Source organism: Geotrypetes seraphini, chromosome 4 (genome assembly GCF_902459505.1).
Source record: "Geotrypetes seraphini chromosome 4, aGeoSer1.1, whole genome shotgun sequence".
Taxonomy (NCBI): domain Eukaryota; kingdom Metazoa; phylum Chordata; class Amphibia; order Gymnophiona; family Dermophiidae; genus Geotrypetes; species Geotrypetes seraphini.
In genome coordinates, this window is record NC_047087.1 from 169,511,799 (window position 1) to 169,529,905 (window position 18,107).

Consider the following 18,107-nt stretch of genomic DNA (forward strand, 5'->3'; position numbering starts at 1 on the left):
CACACTGAATCTGCATGAGTTAAATTTACATATACTGATTCTCCAAAGTCTGCAAATTCTCATGCGTATTTACTGTAGATAACCTGAAAACTTGACTCGACTCTCTATGGGGTTTTGGAAGCCTGTCCTTAGATACACTTTATAGTCCAGCTCAGAAATAAATTTTTAGCTACTACTATAGAAGAAAGTCTTGCTACCTAAATACAGTTAACTAAGGCACAGACTGATTGTGTGACAAGGCACTAATAGGCTGTGAAGCCAAATATGGTACACCTGTATGCCTTTATAAGGCAGCCAGCCCGAAACTTATGCACAAAGTTAAACTTGCTCCAAGGTAAGAGTAATTCTCTGTGTGCCAGTAAGAATTGGCACATATGCATGTATTTTTAAAATACAAGGTGGATAACATAGAAATATGATGGCAGATAAAGGCCAAAAGGCCCATCTAGTCTGCCCATCTGCAGTAACCATTATCTCTTTCTCTCTCCGAGCCTATCCCAGACTCTTTTAAATTCAGACAGAATCTCTGTCTCCACCACCTCTTCTGGGAAACTGTTCCATGCATCTACCACCCTTTCGGTAAAAAAGTATTTCCTTAGATTACTCCGGAGCCTATCACCTCTTAACTTCATCCTATGCCCTCTCATTGCAGAGGTCCTTTCAAATTAAAGAGACTCAACTCGAGCGCATTTATATTACGTAGGTATTCAAACGTCTCTATCATATCTCTCCCGCCTTTCCTCCAAAGTATACATATTGAGATCTTTAAGTCTGTTCCCAAACACCTTTTGATGAAGACCACACACCATTTTAATAACCTTCCTCTAGACCGACTCCATCCTTTTTATATCTTTTTGAAGGTGTGGCCTCCAGAATAGTACACAATATTCTAAATGAGGTCTCACCAAAGTCTTATACAGGGGCATCAATACCTCCTTTTTCCTACTGGCCATATCTCTCCCTATGCAACCTAGCACCCTTCTAGCTTTCGCTGTCACCTTTCAACCTGTTTGGCCACCTTAAGATCATCACATACAATCACACCCAAGTCCCGCTCTTCTGTCGTGCACGTAAGTTCTTCACCATCTAAACTGTACTGTTTCCTTGGGTTTTTGTAGCCCAAATGCATGACCTTGCATTTCTTAGCATTAAATTTTAGCTGCTAAATTTCAGACCATTCTTCAAGCTTCGCCAGGTCTTTCTTCATGTTACTCATACCATCCGGCATGTCTACTCTATTGCAGATTTTGGTATCATCCCCAAAGAGGCAAATCTTACCGACAACCCTTAGCAATATCATTTATAAAAATGTTAAAAAGAACAGACCCAAGGACACCACTGGTAACATCTCTTTCCTCAGAGCGATCTCCATTGATCGCTACCCTCTGTCGCCTTCCACCCAACCTGTTCTTGATCCAGCCCATCACGTTGGGACCCATCCTGAGGGCACTCAGTTTATTTATTAAGCATCTGTGTGGAACATTGTCAAAGGCTTTGTTAAAATCTAAATACACCACATTTACTGCACATTCTCTATTCAATTCTCTGGTCAACCAGTCAAAGAAATTGATCACATTTGTCTGACAAGACCTACCTCTAGTGAATCCATATTGCCTTTGGTCCTGTAATCCACAGGATTCCAGAAACTTGGCCATTCTCTGTTTTAAGTGTTTCTATTAATTTGCTTACCACAGAAGTCAGACTTACCGGTCTGTAATTCCCAACTTCTTCCTTACTTCCACTTTTGTGGAGAGGAGCCACCTCCGTTCTTCTCCAATCCTCTGATAGTAGTCCCGATTCTAGAGACTCATTGAAAATGTCAGTCAGCGGAGCTACCAGAACTTCCCTAATTTCCTTCAACACCCTTGGATGTACACCAAATGAATTTTTAAAAAATTTAAATTGAATTTTCAAAATAAAATGCTCTTGAGGAAACTCTTTCTAAAGATATATTATAGTCCAAATGTTATTCATCAAGAAATAAGGATTAGTTTTTAATTATGTAATGTGATATTATATATTCATGCAATATTTAAATTTTTGGGTAAATGAATTCCATTAATCCATTCACAATGTCATGGGCAATTTTTCTGTCTAGAACAGTGGATAAGTGTAAAGTGATGCATGTTGGTAACAAAAATCTCATGCACGAATACAGGATGTCCGGGGCGGTACTTGGAGAGACCGCCCAGAAAAGAGACTTGGGAGTTCTGATTGACAAGTCGATGAAGCCGTCCGCGCAATGTGCTGTGGTGGCGAAAAGGGCAAACTGAATGCTTGGAATGATAAAGAAGGGGATCACGAACAGATCTGAGAAGGTTATCATGCCGCTGTACCAGGCCATGGTGCGCCCTCACTTGGAATACTGCGTCCAGCATTGGTCGCCGTACATGAAGAAGGACATGGTACTACTTGAAAGGGTCCAGAGAAGAGCGACTAAGATGGTTAAGGGACTGGAGGAGTTGCCGTACAATGAAAGATTAGAGAAACTGGGCCTCTTCTCCCTCGAGCAGAGGAGATTGAGAGGGGACATGATCAAAACATTCAAAGTACTGAAGGGAATAGACTTAGTAGATAAGGACAGGTTGTTTACCCTCTCCAAGGTAGGGAGAACGAGAAGGCACTCTCTAAAATTGAAAGGGGATAGATTCCGTACGAACATAAGGAAGTTCTTCTTCACCCAGAGAGTGGTAGAAAACTGGAACGCTCTTCCGGAGTCTGTCATAGGGGAAAATACCCTCCAGGGATTCAAGACAAAGTTAGACAAGTTCCTGCTGAATGCAGGTATTCTCAGTTAGAGCGCTGGTCTTTGACCAGAGGGCCACCGTGTGAGCGGACTGCTGGGAATGATGGACCACTGGTCTGATCCAGCATTGGCAATTCTTATGTTCTTATGGTTCTCAACCCTGTCCTGGGGGACTCCCAGCCAGTTGGGTTTTCAAGATATCCCTAATGAATATGCATAAGACATATATGCATACCTGTCTCCTCTATTATATGCAAATCTCTCTCATGCATATTCATTAGGGATATTCTGAAAACCCAACTGGCTGGGGGTCCCCTAGGATAGGGATGAGAACCAGTGATCTAGAAGATATCACAGATGCTTGTTTTTGCATTTCTCAAAGCTGTGAATTTGTGTCTGCAGAGATAACAATCTGCTTCTTTACAGCAAAAATGGTATAAAATATACAGATTTGAGAGAAAGACCTTTGTTCCTTTGCAATTCAATGTACACAGAATCAATCCCTTACCGCTTAAGTGCACAAGGAGCTGAATATGAGGAGGAAGAGGCAAGCAGTAAAAATGAAAGTGAAATCTTTTGAGCAGAATACTCCACAAGTCTTGGGATCTTTGTATAGCATGAAGTTTATCATATTATTCTCTCCTTGGAGGAGAGAACCTATTATGGCAGCAGGCTGTAAAAGAGACACATTTGGAAATATTTTAATAAATTTCCTCTACCTATGGGTAAGGCAGGCATGCGTATAAAGCACAAACACTGCATCAAAAACATTCAAGGCCTGGTGGCCTGAATGAAACAATATGAGAAGTACTTTGATAAAGATGACAAAAGGAACATGTTTGAACAGGCAGGATCTTCAGGTTGGTAAATGTTTTTATTTCATTATATTTCTTAAAGACTGCTGTGAGGAATTGTCATGTTTGAGCAAAAATATATTTTTTGTTATTTTCTGTGTTACGTTACTGCATGTTACTATTACTTTGATAGTTGTTATGAAGAAATAGAGAGTTGAAACAAGCAAATATACTAAAAATACTAAATAATTTTAAAAAAGTAGAAATGATGTCAATAATAACAGCATTGTCTTGTTTTGTTTGGGGGAAATTATCCACCTTTGAGATCACCATCCTTCTGTTCTACAGTTTGAGTTTTTTGTCTAGGATAGTGTTTGTCACATTATATACATCAGATAGCCACAGTATATCACCTAAAAGAAAAAAATCCAGCCATCCAGGAACCACCATAGATAGGTTTGTGATAAAAAACCAGCAGATTAGAAAAAAAGGTAATTGTCACATAAACTGGGTAATATTTTTTATCAAACTCTCCTTTCCATCAGATTGGAAACCCACACTTCATTAATATGGTTCAGTCACTGAGACCAGGATACAGTCCACCCAGCAAAGCAGATGTTGCAGGGAAACTGCTAGATAAAGTGTACGGCAGAGAAATGGAGCAATGTGCAACAGGTCTAGAGGGTAAAATTATTAACCTAAGTCTTAATGGGTGGAGTAATGTCAACAATAATCTTGTTGTATGTGCTTATATAACAGAAGAAGGGAATGTCTTTCTTGCAGAAACAATTGATACCTCAGGAAATACACATACAGCAGAATACTTACAGAAAGTAGCAGCAAAAGCTATAATAAAATGTGAACAAAAATTCAAACGTCTAGTACACAGTTTAGTCACAGACAATGCTGCAAATGTATTCATGATGAGAAGAAATTTAGAAGAGCATGAAGAGAATACCAAGTTAATAACATGTTTGCAGTGTTCATTTGCTGCACCTCTTAGCCAGAAATAAAGGCTAATGATGTTGAAATTGCTAAGTACTTATATAAGAATCATTTTGTAACAACAGCTCTGAAAGCAATGTGTAGAACCAACCTAATTCTCCCACAAGATGTTAGATGAACTCTGTAGTAGACTGTTTTGAGCAGTATATCAAGAATCGGCCTGACAGTTTGTGAACAAACTAGAGAGAAAGTAGATGGCACTGTTACTGCCAAAATCCTCAGCACTGGGCTTAAGAGAAATGTTGAAGATATTCTGAGAATCCTGAAGCCCGTTTCTGAAGCTTTTAAAAAAATACAGAACAATTGCTGTTTTCTACAAACTCAGATTAATACGTTCAATGATATCCCTTTTTAACCCCTCTTCTGTTTGGATTCTGATTCACTCACTCGTCATCTCTCACATCGACTACTGCAATTCTTTATATTATGAAATAACACAAAAAGAAACTCGCAGACTGCAACTCATTCAAAATATGGCTATTAAATTCATATACAGTGGTACCTCGGTTTACGAGTGCACAAAATCAGCACCTCGGAAACCGAGCTTGCCTCGATTTGCGAGCGGCACCCCCTGCGATCCGGCATCCCCCCACTTGCATCGCACACCCCCCCCCCCCCCCGCTGTGATCTGAAATCCCCCAGCACCTACCCAAACACGCTGCTTACCCCCATCTGGCCACCGCCACCAACGCACAGGACATGCCGGTGCCGGTGCCGGAAGATCTGCATCTTCTTCTTTGCTGGACCTTGAGCATCTGCGCATGCTCAAGGCCTTAGAATTCACGCTCTCTCCGAGATTCTCGGAGATCTACAAGAATCTCAGATAGAGCGTGAACTCGAAGGCCTTCAAGTTTCAAGTTTCAAGTTTTATTTAAATTTGATGGTTCGCTTAATATTTCTAAGCGAATTACATAAAATGTACAATTGGGGTAAAAACATTAAAAATATTAATAAAGTTTCTACAATAAATAAAACAGAGCAATTTCAAACTGACAATACTGACAGGTTATACAAAACTGGAATGAATTGGAGAAAACGAGAGGGAAAAAGTTACAAAATTTTTGTTTCCTAGTGCGGAGAAAAAGAAGGTTGGAGGGGGGGGTAAAAACATTAGGGTTTGGGTTTAGGAGATTGAAATCAAGTTTCAAGTTTATTCAAGTTTATTAATTGATTTGTTCAATCGCTTAATCTGATTTCTAAGCGATGTACAATAAAATATGCATACATAAGGAAACAAAAACATTACATACACTTAATTAATTATAATATAAACAAAAGGAAAGAGGGGATGAAATCCATTTTTATAGTAAAGAAAGGACATACATGGTAAATACAAAAGGAAACTGGGAAGAGAAAAAAAGAAATAAAAAATAAAATAACACTTTATAATAAAATTTAATTAAGTAGCAAATGCATCTTTAAATAAAAAGGTTTTTAATTCGCTTTTAAATTTCCCAAATACCTTCTCCTCCCGTAAAAACATGGGAAGTGCATTCCAAATCTGGGGAGCTGTACATGAAAAGATAAATTGTCTTCTTGTACTAATAATTTTAAGTGAAGGAATTGATAAAAGGTTCCGTTCACTGGATCGTAAGGTTCTTTTAACTGAATATGGAATAAGCAACCTAAATAAAAATGCTGGAGTCTTATTTTCTAATGTTTTAAAAATAATTGTACATAATTTATGCGTAATTCTATGAATGACTGGGAGCCAATGAGCCTTTTTAAGGAGTGGTGTCACATGATCAAATTTTTTAGATTTTGTTATTAATTTAATAGAAGATTGAGAATTTAGAGGTTGAATGCAGCTTTAAAGAGGAATGTTTTTAACTTAATTTTAAATAAGTTGAGATCTTTAGTATTTCTAATATACAAAGGAAGGGTATTCCAAACCAGCGGTGCCTTAACTGAGAAGATGTCGTGGCGTCTGGTTCCTATTGTTTTTAGTGAGGGGACCATTAATAGATCTTGTGTATTCGATCGGAGAAGACGATTTGAGGTTTGTGGAATTAGAGCAGATGCTCAAGGCCCAGCAAAGAAGAAGAAACAGATCTTCCGGCACCAGCATGTCCTGTACGTTGGTGCCGGTGCCGTTGGCCAGATGGGGGTAAGCAGCATGTTCGGGTGGGTGCTGGGGGGATTTCAGATTGCGGCGGGGGCGGTGCCGGATCGCGGGGGGAGTGGCGGATCACATGGGCCTTCGGGGGGAGCAATGTGGGGAGGGGGGGGTAGAGCAGCGCCGCTGGCCTCGGGGAGGGGGGGATTTTTTTGGCCATGGGGAGATGGAGCTCTCCACTCGTCATTGAAAAACTACACAAATACGGCTGGGAGGTGTTACCTAATCCTCCCTACAGTCCAGACATGAGTCCACCAGACGTCAACCTTTTTCCAAAGTTGAAGCAGCCTATGCGTGGACATTATTTTGCATCTCTGGAAGAGCTTCTTTTTGCCGGTACCGGAGCCATTTGGCAACTGAACAAAAACGGTGTCTTGGATGGAGTAATGAAACTTCCCGGACGTTGAGACTTGGTCATTGCAAAGCAGGGAGACTATATTGAAAGATTGTAAAGAAATACTTGAAAAAAAATAAAATATGTAAATTTTAAAAAATAGTGTGCATTATTTATTAAATGATCCTCGTATATTCTCCGTCAGAGCCCCCACCCTATGGAACACACTCCCATTCGACATCAGACTGGAAGAATCTCTGGATAAATTTAAGAGCAAACTAAAAACTTTCTTATTTAGGGACACATTCCTGACATAAGAATGGACCATATAATTAGCCTATATGCTCAAAGTGCAGTAATGAATAAGAATTGCTGTTAAGAAGCGTCATCCCTCCCTCTTTGTTATCTTCTTGCCCTCTTACCTTCCTTTTTATTTATCGTATTTTTCGTTCTATAAGATGCACTTGTCCATAAAACGCACACCCCTGTAGAGGAGAAAAAACAAAGAAAAAAATTTCCTCCTCTAAAGGGGAGTGCGTCTGGTGTTCTGCGTCTGGTTCTAGGAAGCCTGAAGCAGCCCTCCTGCAGCCGAAGGAACCCGCCCACAGCCCGAAGCCACCTGCAGCCGAAGGAACCCGCCCACAGCCCAAAGCCACCTGCAGCCAAAGCAGCCTGCCTGTAGCACACAGCTCGTAGCCATCCACAGCCCGAAGCTGCCCGCAGCCCCCCAGTACCTTTTTTAAGTTGCGGTGGTCCAGCGCGCTCTCCTGGTGGCCAATCACTGAGCAGCACAGGGCCAGGCAGGAAGTGCAAAGGTCGTGCTCCTGCATCACACTGCTCTGCTACCAAAGCCAGCCGGAGAGCACGCTGGACCACCACAACTTTAAAAAGGTATGGGGGGGAAGGTGTATTTGCTCCATAGGATGCACCCATTTTTCCACCCCCCTTCTTGGGGGTGGAAAAAGTGTGTGTTATGGAGCAAAAAATACAGTATTTTATCTCGATGTACTTAGTCCCTTCCTAACCCCGGATCCTCTTGTGTCAATATGTTCATATCTTGTCTATTAAACATATGTCTATTTTGAATTGTTCCCCCTTTTCTTTATTTTTATCCTTATTCTCTTTTCAATTTTAGTATTGTAAACTGTCTAGGTACACTTTGATAAGACGATATATCAAGTACAGAATAAACTTGGGAGGAACTGAGTGAGCACTTTAAAACAGAACTGAACAATGACAAAATTTACTTACGAGCATTAAAAAACGAATGGAATAAGTACTGTCTCCAGCTCATTTTCTTGCAAATATTGTCAATATCCAGTACCAGGGTCAAACCTTTAGTGCTTAAGAAGAGGAGTTAGCTATGACATCGGTTCCTCCCTCCACTTCAGAATCGCTCAGTTATGGAATAGTTTCCCTTCCCCTCTCCGCAACTTGAGCCCCCTTCTACCATTCCGTAAGCTTCTGAAGACCTGGCTCTTCTCCAAAACATAACCTCATCCCCTCCCTAGTATTATCACACCTAACCTCTCTTCTTACCTACTTCTATAAATCTATTGGAGTTCCGTTCCTTCCCTAACCATGTAAACCGTGTCGAGCTCCACCTGTGGAGATGTTGCGGTATATAAACCCAAGATTTAGTTTAGTTTAGTTTAGTTAATCATCCTTTTGTAATTGGGAATCAACCATATCTGAATACAATTCAAACTCTTCTTACTGACCTCAATATCTCTTCATACTTCTCTCCCTCTATGCTCCCACCCATGAACTCTTTTTATCAGGAAGTCACTCCTATCCAACCCTTCTCCTCCACTTCCTACTCCAGACTTCATCCTTTCTATCTTGCTGTGCAGTATGCATGAAACAAACTGCCTGAGTGTTTGTCGGGCTGTCTCTAGCAGTATTCAATTTCACTCTAAAATTTTTCATGTGGAACGGGCTGATAGTTTAAGTTTTAAAAAATATATTTTGTTTAACCACATTAGTTAATATGGATGTTTAAGCAAATACAGGAATACATATGGTATAATGTTATTGTTTTGGTTAAATAATACTATTTACATTGTTATTAAGGTGGTGATTATTTTTCTCCTTTCAATACAGCAGAAAAGTTATCCAAATATTAATGATTATTATTTATCTCCAGTTTAATAGGTTAATCATGAAATTACTGTGAGGTGAACTATCTGTGTATTTCTAATAATATAACCAAATCAATAATTTTTTCATATAACTGTAAAACTAATTTGAAAAGTTATTTTTCAAAAAATAAAACCTTCATCTCATTGTAAACATTAAGATTATATCGGTAAGAATGAGTCTTTCTGTAGAAAACCATGATTTAAATCATGTCTTTCCGACTAATGATTTAAATCAATTTGATTTAAAACCTATGGAAAATACTCATCTTTGGAATATGTGGTACATTTGTGTTTGCATTCTCTGCTCATAAGTTTTGGCCTTCGATCAAGTTTCTTGGAAGTTTATGACTGCCACCTTGTAGAAATATAGCTTTGATGGGTTCTTCTTCGATGCTGTTTTGGCCTTGTATTCCTCCCTTCTGGCATATATCCGAGTCAATGGAGTTCTTTCTCGCTCCTTTGAGTTCAAACGGGGCACCCATCAGGGTTGTCCATTGTCACCTTTATTGTTCATGCTGACCTTGGATCCCCTGATCTGTGATATTTTACAGATTTCAGACATTCGTGGGGTTCGTATAGGCTCTTCTGAATTTAAGCTCTTGTCTTTTGTGGACGATCTCCTTGTACATCTCACTAATCAGAAATCATCTCTGGCAGCCTTGTTGGAGGTGATCGCTGAATATGGAGAAATTTTGGGATTTAAACTGAATTTAAATAAAACATTGGCTTTTGCCACATCTAGGGAGGTTCTAGATGGCTGAGTAGGTTTGTTTCCTTGATTCTCTGTGACGCCCTGAGTTGGAGAATGGGAGTCGGCTGTCATGCATCCTGGGGATAGGTGTGGGGCGAACTCCCTGTTTCTTCTGTGTCACCCTTCTCTCTCTCTCTTTTTTATATTTGCTGTGACCTTCTTGTGTACGGTTGTTTTGTATTGTTGTGGGGTGGGTTGACTCCTGGGTTACCTAATGATAATATCCACCATGTTCTTTTATTGTGTCTCTTGATTCATCAATAAAAATTGTTGAATCATAAATCAATTTGATTTAAATAAATCCACCCTGATAAAATGTGCATAAATGTCTATATCTGCTGTGCCCATTCTCCACGCCTAGAAATGCTTATGCATATAAAGGACAATCCTGTAACTAGCTAAGCACTTGCATTTCAATTAAAAATTTTAATCATGATTAAAAGGAGATCCAAAATAGCGTTTAACTAAGTAGCACATACTGACTGCCTTTCTTGAATTTTGTGCCCATTGGGTTCTTCCTGCTTGTATTGTGGGCAAGAGGGAAGGAATGGTGAAGGCTCGATTCCCGGTGGCCAGCCAGATACCACTGATGTGGCAAACACTCGATGATTTGTGGTTGGTTCCACTGCGTCTACCTCTTCTGCTCAAGCGCTGCTAGCTCAGGCTAGCAGCGGCAGTGGAAATGGGATCTTGTTGAGTCTCAAGAACTGCATGGCACCCCTACAACCTGGAAGGAGTTTGTTGGAGGAAGAACGGCAAGGAAAGAGTTCAGAAGAGTCTCGGACAGCAGTGAGGAGGACCGAGAGTTCTTCTTTGACAGAATTTTTTCCCCCCGAGGAGATACTACACTGAAGATTTCAACTCCACAGGAATTTCTGTCAAATATAAAGGTGAGTGGTACATGTGGAGGGAATGTTCCTTCTGAAGTTCGTGTTGTGGGGAAGATTAAGAAACCAAACATGGTAATTTTAGAAGTACTCTGGGATGTCATACAGAATCTGAATTCCTTTTTTCTTAGAACTGTGAAGAAAATGGAGGGTGAAATGAAAATTTTTTTCTGAGAAAATTGCTTCCCAGTCCCAAGAGTCAGTTAAGCAATCTGTAAAAGTTATCTCTTTAGAATAGAAGGTTGGGGAATTTCAAGCGATTAATAATGTGTTAATCTCGCCACTATGTGTCACTGTTGCACAGTGACTGGGGCTTCTTTCTCTGTGTTTGTAACTGCTGTCTCTCAGCATCCCCCAGCCTTGATCATCCTAGGAAGCAGATCTGACTTAGAAACTGAAACCAGGTCCTTAGTATGGCCATCGGGCCACCCCATTTTAAACCTTTAACACGTAAAACATTAGGCATATATCACTGCAAAATACTGCTACTTATCTGTCGGAAAAAATTTGTTGTATTCGGGCATCAAATATCTGGTTTTATAACTATATTCTAAGAAATGTTATAACTAGATTCTAAGGATGTTAGAGGCAGACCTGGATATTGTTGCTATCTCAGAGACATAGTTCAGTGAATCCCATGGATGGGGATGCAAGCATACTGGGATATAATCTTTTTAGGAAGGACAGAGATGGTCAAAAATGTGGAGGAGTAGCTCTCTATGTAAAGATCAATATCCAAGTGACTGAGGAGAGGAAGAAACGATATGTAACTCTATCTACTCAATCACAGCAAATTGATAAAGATCTGATTGTGGATATCCAGAAATTTGGAAAGAAAGAGGAGGTGCTGCTGTTGGGAGATTTCAACCTGCTGAATGTGGACTAGAAAGTTCCGTCTGCCGAAACGGAAAGAAGTAGGGAGATTGTGGATGCCTTTCAAGAGGCTCTGCTCAGGCAAATGGTTACGGAACTCATGAGGGAAAAAGCAATATTGGATCTGGGCCTCACAAATGGGGAGAGTATCTTTAATGTACGAGTGGGTGCTCACCTGTGAAGTAGCGATCATCAAACAGTTTGGTTTGCTATAACAGCTAAAGTGGAGAGCGGCCGAACAATACTTAACGTACGGACTTTAATAAAATAGGAGAGTACCTGAAGAAAGATATGTTAGGATGGGAGGACATAAGAGAAGTGGAAAAACAGTGGTCTAAGCTGAAAGGAGCAATAAAAATGGCTACAGACCTGTATGTGAAGAAAATAAATAAAAACAAGAGAAAAAGGAAACCGAAATGGTCTCCAAACTAGTGGCGGAGAAAATAAAAGCATAACAGTTGGCATTCCTGAAATATTAAAAAAACCAAGAAGAGGAGTACAGAAAGAACTACCAGATGAAACTGAAAGAAGCCAAGAGAGATACGTTTGGCGCAGGTGGAAGAGCAAATGGTTAAAAATGTAAAAAAGGGAGCCAAATTTTTTTTTTGCAGATATATTAGTGAAAGGAGGAAGGTGAAAAATGGAATTGCTAAATTAAAAGATACTAGGAACCTATATGTGGAGAGTGATGAGGAAAAAGCAAACGTGCTAAACAAATACTTCTGCTCTGTGTTCACGGAAGAAAATCCTGGAGAAGGACCGAGGTTGTCAGGCAAAGTTACACAAGAAAATGGAGTAGATTCTGCGCTATTCATGGAAGAAAATGTTTATGAACAACTTGAAAAACTGAAGGTGGACAAAGCGATGGGACCGGGTGGGATCCATCCCAGGATACTGAGGGAGCTCAGAGAGGTTCTGGCGGGTCCTATTAAAGACTTGTTCAACAAATCTCTGGAGACAGGAATGGTTCCTGGGGATTGGAGAAGAGCGGATGTGGTCCCTATTCACAAAAGTGGTCACAGAGATGAAGCGGGAAACTACAGGCCAGTAAGCCTCACTTCGGTTGTTGGAAAAATAATGGAAGTGTTGCTGAAAGAAAGAATAGTGAACTTCCTAGAATCTAATGGGTTACAAGATCTGAGGCAACATGGCTTTACTAAAGGTAAATCTTGTCAAACAAACCTGATTGAATTTTTTGATTGGGTGACTAGAGAACTGGATCAAGGACATATGCTAGATGTAATTTACTTAGATTTCAGCAAAGCCTTTGACACAGTTCCTCATAGGAGGCTCTTGAACAAACTTGAAAGGCTGAAGTTAGGACCCAAAGTGAATTAGAAACTGGTTGCCAGACAGATGCCAGAGGGTTGTGATTAATAAAAGTCGCTTGGAGGAAGGAAAGGTGAGTAGTGGAGTCCTTCAGGGTTTGGTGTTGAGACCGATTATGTTCAATATGTTTGTGAGTGAGATTGATGAAGGGTTAGAAGGAAAAGTTTGCCTTTTTGCTGATGATACCAAGATTTATAACAGAGTAGCCACTGAGGTGGGAGTGGAAAACATGAAAAAGGATCTGCAAAAGTTAAAGGAATGGTCTAATATCTGGCAACTAAAATTCAATGTAAAAAAATGCAGAGTAATGCATTTGGGGATTAATAATAGGAAGGAACCGTATGTGCTGGGAAATGAGAGGCTGATATGCACGGATGGGGAGAGGAGGGGCCTTGGGGTGATGGTGTCTGAAGATCTAAAGGTGAAAAAACAGTGTGACAAGGCGATGACTGTTGCCAGAAGGATGCTGGGCTGTATAAAGAGAGGCTTAACCAGTAGAAGAAAGAAAGTATTGATGCTCCTGTACAAGTCATTGGTGAGGCCCCACTTGGAGTATTGTGTTCAATTTTGGAGACCGTATCTGGCGAAGGGCTTAAAAGACTTGAAGCGGTCCAGAGGAGGGCGACAAAAGTGATAGGAGGTTTGCGCCAAAAGACATATGAGGAGAGACTGGAAGCCCTGAATATGTATACCCTAGAGGAAAGGAGGGCCAGACGTTCAAGTATTTGAACAGTATTAACGTAGAACAAAATATTTTCCAGAGGACATAATTTGAGGCTGAGGAGTGGTGGACTCAAAAGCAATGTAAGGAAATTCTTCTTTACGGAGAGGGTGGTGGATGCCTTGAATGCACTCCCGAGAGATGTGGTGGAGACAAAAACGGTGACGGAGTTCAAAAAGCGTGGGATGAACACAGAGGATCTAGAATCAGAAAATAATAGTAAATATTGAAGAACTGGGCAGACTTGTACGGTCTGTGTCTGTATATGGCAACTTGGTTGAGGATGGTCTGGGGAGGGCTTCAATGGCTAGGATAGATGGACTGGAGTGAGCATTGCCAGAGGCTTCAGTAGTTGGAACCTAAGCACAGTACCGGGCTGAGCTTTGGATTCTTGCCCAGAAATAGCTAAGAAAGAGAAAAAAAAAATTTTTAATTGAATCAGGTTGGGCAGACTGGTTGGACCATTCGGGTCTTTATCTTCCGTCATCTATTATGTTACTGTGAGACTGTTTAAAACAGAGGAGGAAAATAGTGCAAAGTATAAATGGCATCTTGATTTCTGGAGATGGTCTTGTGACATGATTGGTCTTTTTTTTTAGTCTGTCATCATGGATTACATAGATGTTTTGATCCCTTTTCATTCTATGTTTCTTCACCTAAAACCTCGTCCCTGAAAAATTATCATCATTAACATAGTCAAGAACAGAGCTATCACAAAGAATAAAGTGATAATTTGAGAAAATATGTATTTAAAAACATATCCCTCCTTTTACAAAACCGCACAGCCTAGTGCTGTGCAGTAAATGCTCTGACACTCAGTCAATTCCTTTGGATATCGGAGAATTTACCATGCTTTACCATGCCAGATCATGCTTTAGTAAAAGGACCCATTAATGCTGAAAATCAGTGATATTAATGTTACTAATTACCTCTTACAAAATAATGTCAAATAAATTACTCTATTATTAGTATGCAGTCTTAATGATAACCTTGTAATTACTTGTCTATGTGCTCTGATTTGAGTCAAAGAATAGTCACAGAAACAAGACAGATTTTTAGAGGGAATTATTTTTGTTCTGTATGTTTTGTCTAGTGTAAGATAGTCCTGCCCAATTCAGGGAACAATTTTTCAATTTCAATTCTGCCTATTGAATTGATTTTTTTTATTTGATTCGATTCACTTTTTCTGACCAATAGGGCGTTTATTTTCAAACATCCTGGCTTTGGTTTATTTTTGTGGTCTCTTCACTTCCTAGCCCTCTTTGCCCTCTCTAGCCCCATGCTGGGGCTGTAGTATAAACAAAAAAGACTTTTCCTCTCTGTTAGGTCGTAGCTCATGCTCGCTGACTAATATCAGTTTGGCAGGATACATGTTTCAAATCTGACATATTGCAATCACAAAATAGAAAATAATTATTTTTCTACCTTTTTGTTGTCTGGTTATTATATTATTCAAATCACGTTGGCCCCAGGCTCTGGTTTCTCTTTGTCTTCTGTTAACTCGCTCGCCAGTGTCTCCTGCCCATTTGACATTTTCTTCTTTCTCACCATCCATCTCTATACCTTCCCTTCCACTCCAACATTTCTTTCCCACTGTCTACAATCTCTCTCTCTCTCTCCCTGCCTTGTGCCCTGGGTCAGACCTCTCTATTCCCCTCCATGCAGCATCTCTCCCTGCCTCCCCTCCATTATCATGTGAACCATTTCTTTCTCCCCATGCTCCATCTCTCTCTGCTCTCCACCCTATGTCCAACATTTCTCCTTCTCTCTCCTCCATGCATGCATGTCTCCCTCCCCTCCACCATATTCAGGCTATCCCTCTCACCCCTTTCTACTTCTGTTTCATTTCTCCCTTCCTCTTCTCCATCCCATCTCTATCAATACTTCCTCTCTTCCTCACATATGCAGGAGCTTTCCATCCCTCCTAACCCCCTGTACAGCAGCTTTCCATCCTTCCTATCTCCCTGTGCGAAACCTCCCAACTAACCCCCCCCCCCCCCACACACACACATCTTCGGGTCTCCTAAAGTAGTGGCAGCGGTGGCGATGACCGGGCTTGGCAGAGGCAGTGCGATGAACAGGCTTCTCGCAGCCTGCCCACTAGGACTTCCCTCTGCCATGTCATCAGTGATGCGGCAGAGGGAAGGCCCTGGTGGGGCAGGTCAGGAGAAGCCTGTTCACTGCATTGCCTCTGCCAAGCCTGGTCACCGCCACAGCTGCTGCTACTTTAGAATGCCTGGAGGTATGTCAAGAGTAAGGACTCACTGAATCGGTGAGTCTGATTATTTTAGAAAGTGAATGAATCAATTCGAGGTGAATAGATTTGACTCAGCAAATCAGGCAACACTAGTGCAAGTCATGTTACTGTAAAGGTGTACTGAGGCAGTGTAATTACACACACAAACTGCCACTTTGAAGAGCCCTAAGGGAACCAGAACTCACATTTCCCAGCATGCATTTTATTGCAGGCACTGATGTATTCTGACTTCTGGTATGATATTCCCCTGGATGTAGTTTTCTACAAAGTTCTTGCATGTATTTACAAAATCTCATGATCTTTCTACCTCAGTATGGGAATGAAACTTTGCTCTGAGTATGTTACTATTAATGAAAGGTATCTAAAACCAGAAGTGTGAACATATCCGATAGAAAAAGATAATGCAATTTGAGATTTTGGCTTTTTAATTTAGATCAAGTGTCTGGTCTTGCCTGTAAGCTTAGAATGGAATGACCCCACTATAGACCTGATTATGTTATAGCTATTGTCAAAGAGGCAGGATTAAACTCATTTAAGTGTAAAGAAACAGCATAATATTTTTTCTAAAGGGTTAGTGCACATTGACTTAGGGCTCCTTTTACTAAACTGTGAAGAGCTTGTTACCACAGGCCAGCAAGATAAATACTCTGAAGCCCATATGAGTGTCAGAGCATTTACCTTGCCAGCCTGCAGTAAGATCTTCCATGGTTTAGTAAAACACAGTGTTAGTCTGTTATCTCAATCATATTTTTCCTGTTTATTCAGTTTTAATTCACTTTTCCATGAAGTACTCAAAATGGGAAATATAATAAGATACAAATAAAATGAACAGTAAAAATCAAATAATAATCTTTTATGATTAGCTGCAGTGACTATATCAATCAGGCTAGATTTTATCTAGTTTATTTTGCTTTAATTTTCTTGGTTTTTTTTTCTCTTCCTCCTCCTCCTCCTCCTCCTCTTCCTTTTCCTCCTCTTCCACCTTCCCCCCTCCCCTTCCTGGGTAACATTTTCACGTACAGATGTCTCCTCTCTCTGCCCGGCGACGTTGGTCTATACAAGCCATTAACGACTTCCCGGTACTGTGTGCTTTGCTAATGCTTTTCCTGTTAATTAACTATGCTGTTTTATACCCAAGAGCACAAGAATAAAGCACCATCCACCTGTGCCCATGGGCTGTATATGACCCTGACTAAAATCAAGGAGTGCATGGATATCTGTTTTTATTAACATTTATAGAACAGAGGTTTTAGAATGTAGATATGCTAACTTCATCTAACAAATCTGGGTATTATAAAAAGAAAAATGTGAATAGGCATAGTAGTGCTTCTAATTGGTGAATGTGCCACAGTTGTTGCCAGCAGTAAAATTCATGCAGGGTAGACTTTAGAAGCTGCATTGTCTACCCTTAGACTCTGTTCTAAGCAGTTTTCCTACTCAGACTAGAAGTAAAGGAATAGCCTAATGGTTAGTGTAATGCAAAATAAGTATCTCTAAGCTGCTTTGATTGTAACCAAAGAAAGGCAGTACTATACTGTTTCCCTTTCCTTTTCACTAGTAGATTGCTTTTAGCCTATTTTTACAACCTTGATTAGTTTTCTCCATCATGCTAGACTATTAAACAGGAACATAATTTCTGTTATGTCCCTGCCGGATTCCATACGCTAGATGTTCAGTTCCAACCCGCAATTTGGGAGTTGCTGAAATCCAATACTTTCTGAGCACATGCTCTACCCCCTTAGCCGGAGAGCTAGCAAACGTATCCAGTTAAATTTCTTCAAGCAATCCGTGCAGAAAGTCTTTTGCAGTTGCTCTGTTTCTTGTTTATTCGCTTGAAGTTCATTTTAAGTTCACTTTCTCAGTGGCTTCAGTGCCATGAGACCCCTTCCAAATGGTCCCTTGTCAGAGGAAAGGATGCAGTCCTGTGGTGTCAGACTACTGCTTCACAGAGAAACTCTGGTGGATCTGTGGAGCCAGCCTGCTGTGTGCCACCTTTACTAAACTCGGGGTTCCTTCCTCTGGGAGTTTGCTTACCCAGCATGGGTTTTAAGCACAGACTGTATGTGTCTGGAGTGAAACCCGCCTGCGTTTCAAGGCGCAGGCTGCCTTTCCCGTTCTCGACCATGTGGTGAGGATCTGTGGGGTGGAGGTCA

The 18,107-nt window shown here is 40.6% G+C and overlaps 1 protein-coding gene across 5 annotated transcripts in view; it reads left to right on the forward strand.

Annotated features, from left to right (window-relative positions):
- Positions 1-18,107, forward strand: part of WDR59 (WD repeat domain 59) — a 256,257-nt gene that overhangs the window by 145,662 nt on the left and 92,488 nt on the right. For 3 of the 5 annotated variants that reach the window (XM_033943868.1, XM_033943869.1, XM_033943870.1), the window contains exon 19: positions 16,977-17,033. The exons of the other annotated variants lie outside the window; for them this stretch is intronic. In XM_033943868.1, coding sequence (XP_033799759.1) covers positions 16,977-17,033 — 57 coding nt within the window. The remainder of the gene's footprint in view (positions 1-16,976; positions 17,034-18,107) is intronic. 5 annotated transcript variants of the gene reach the window in all.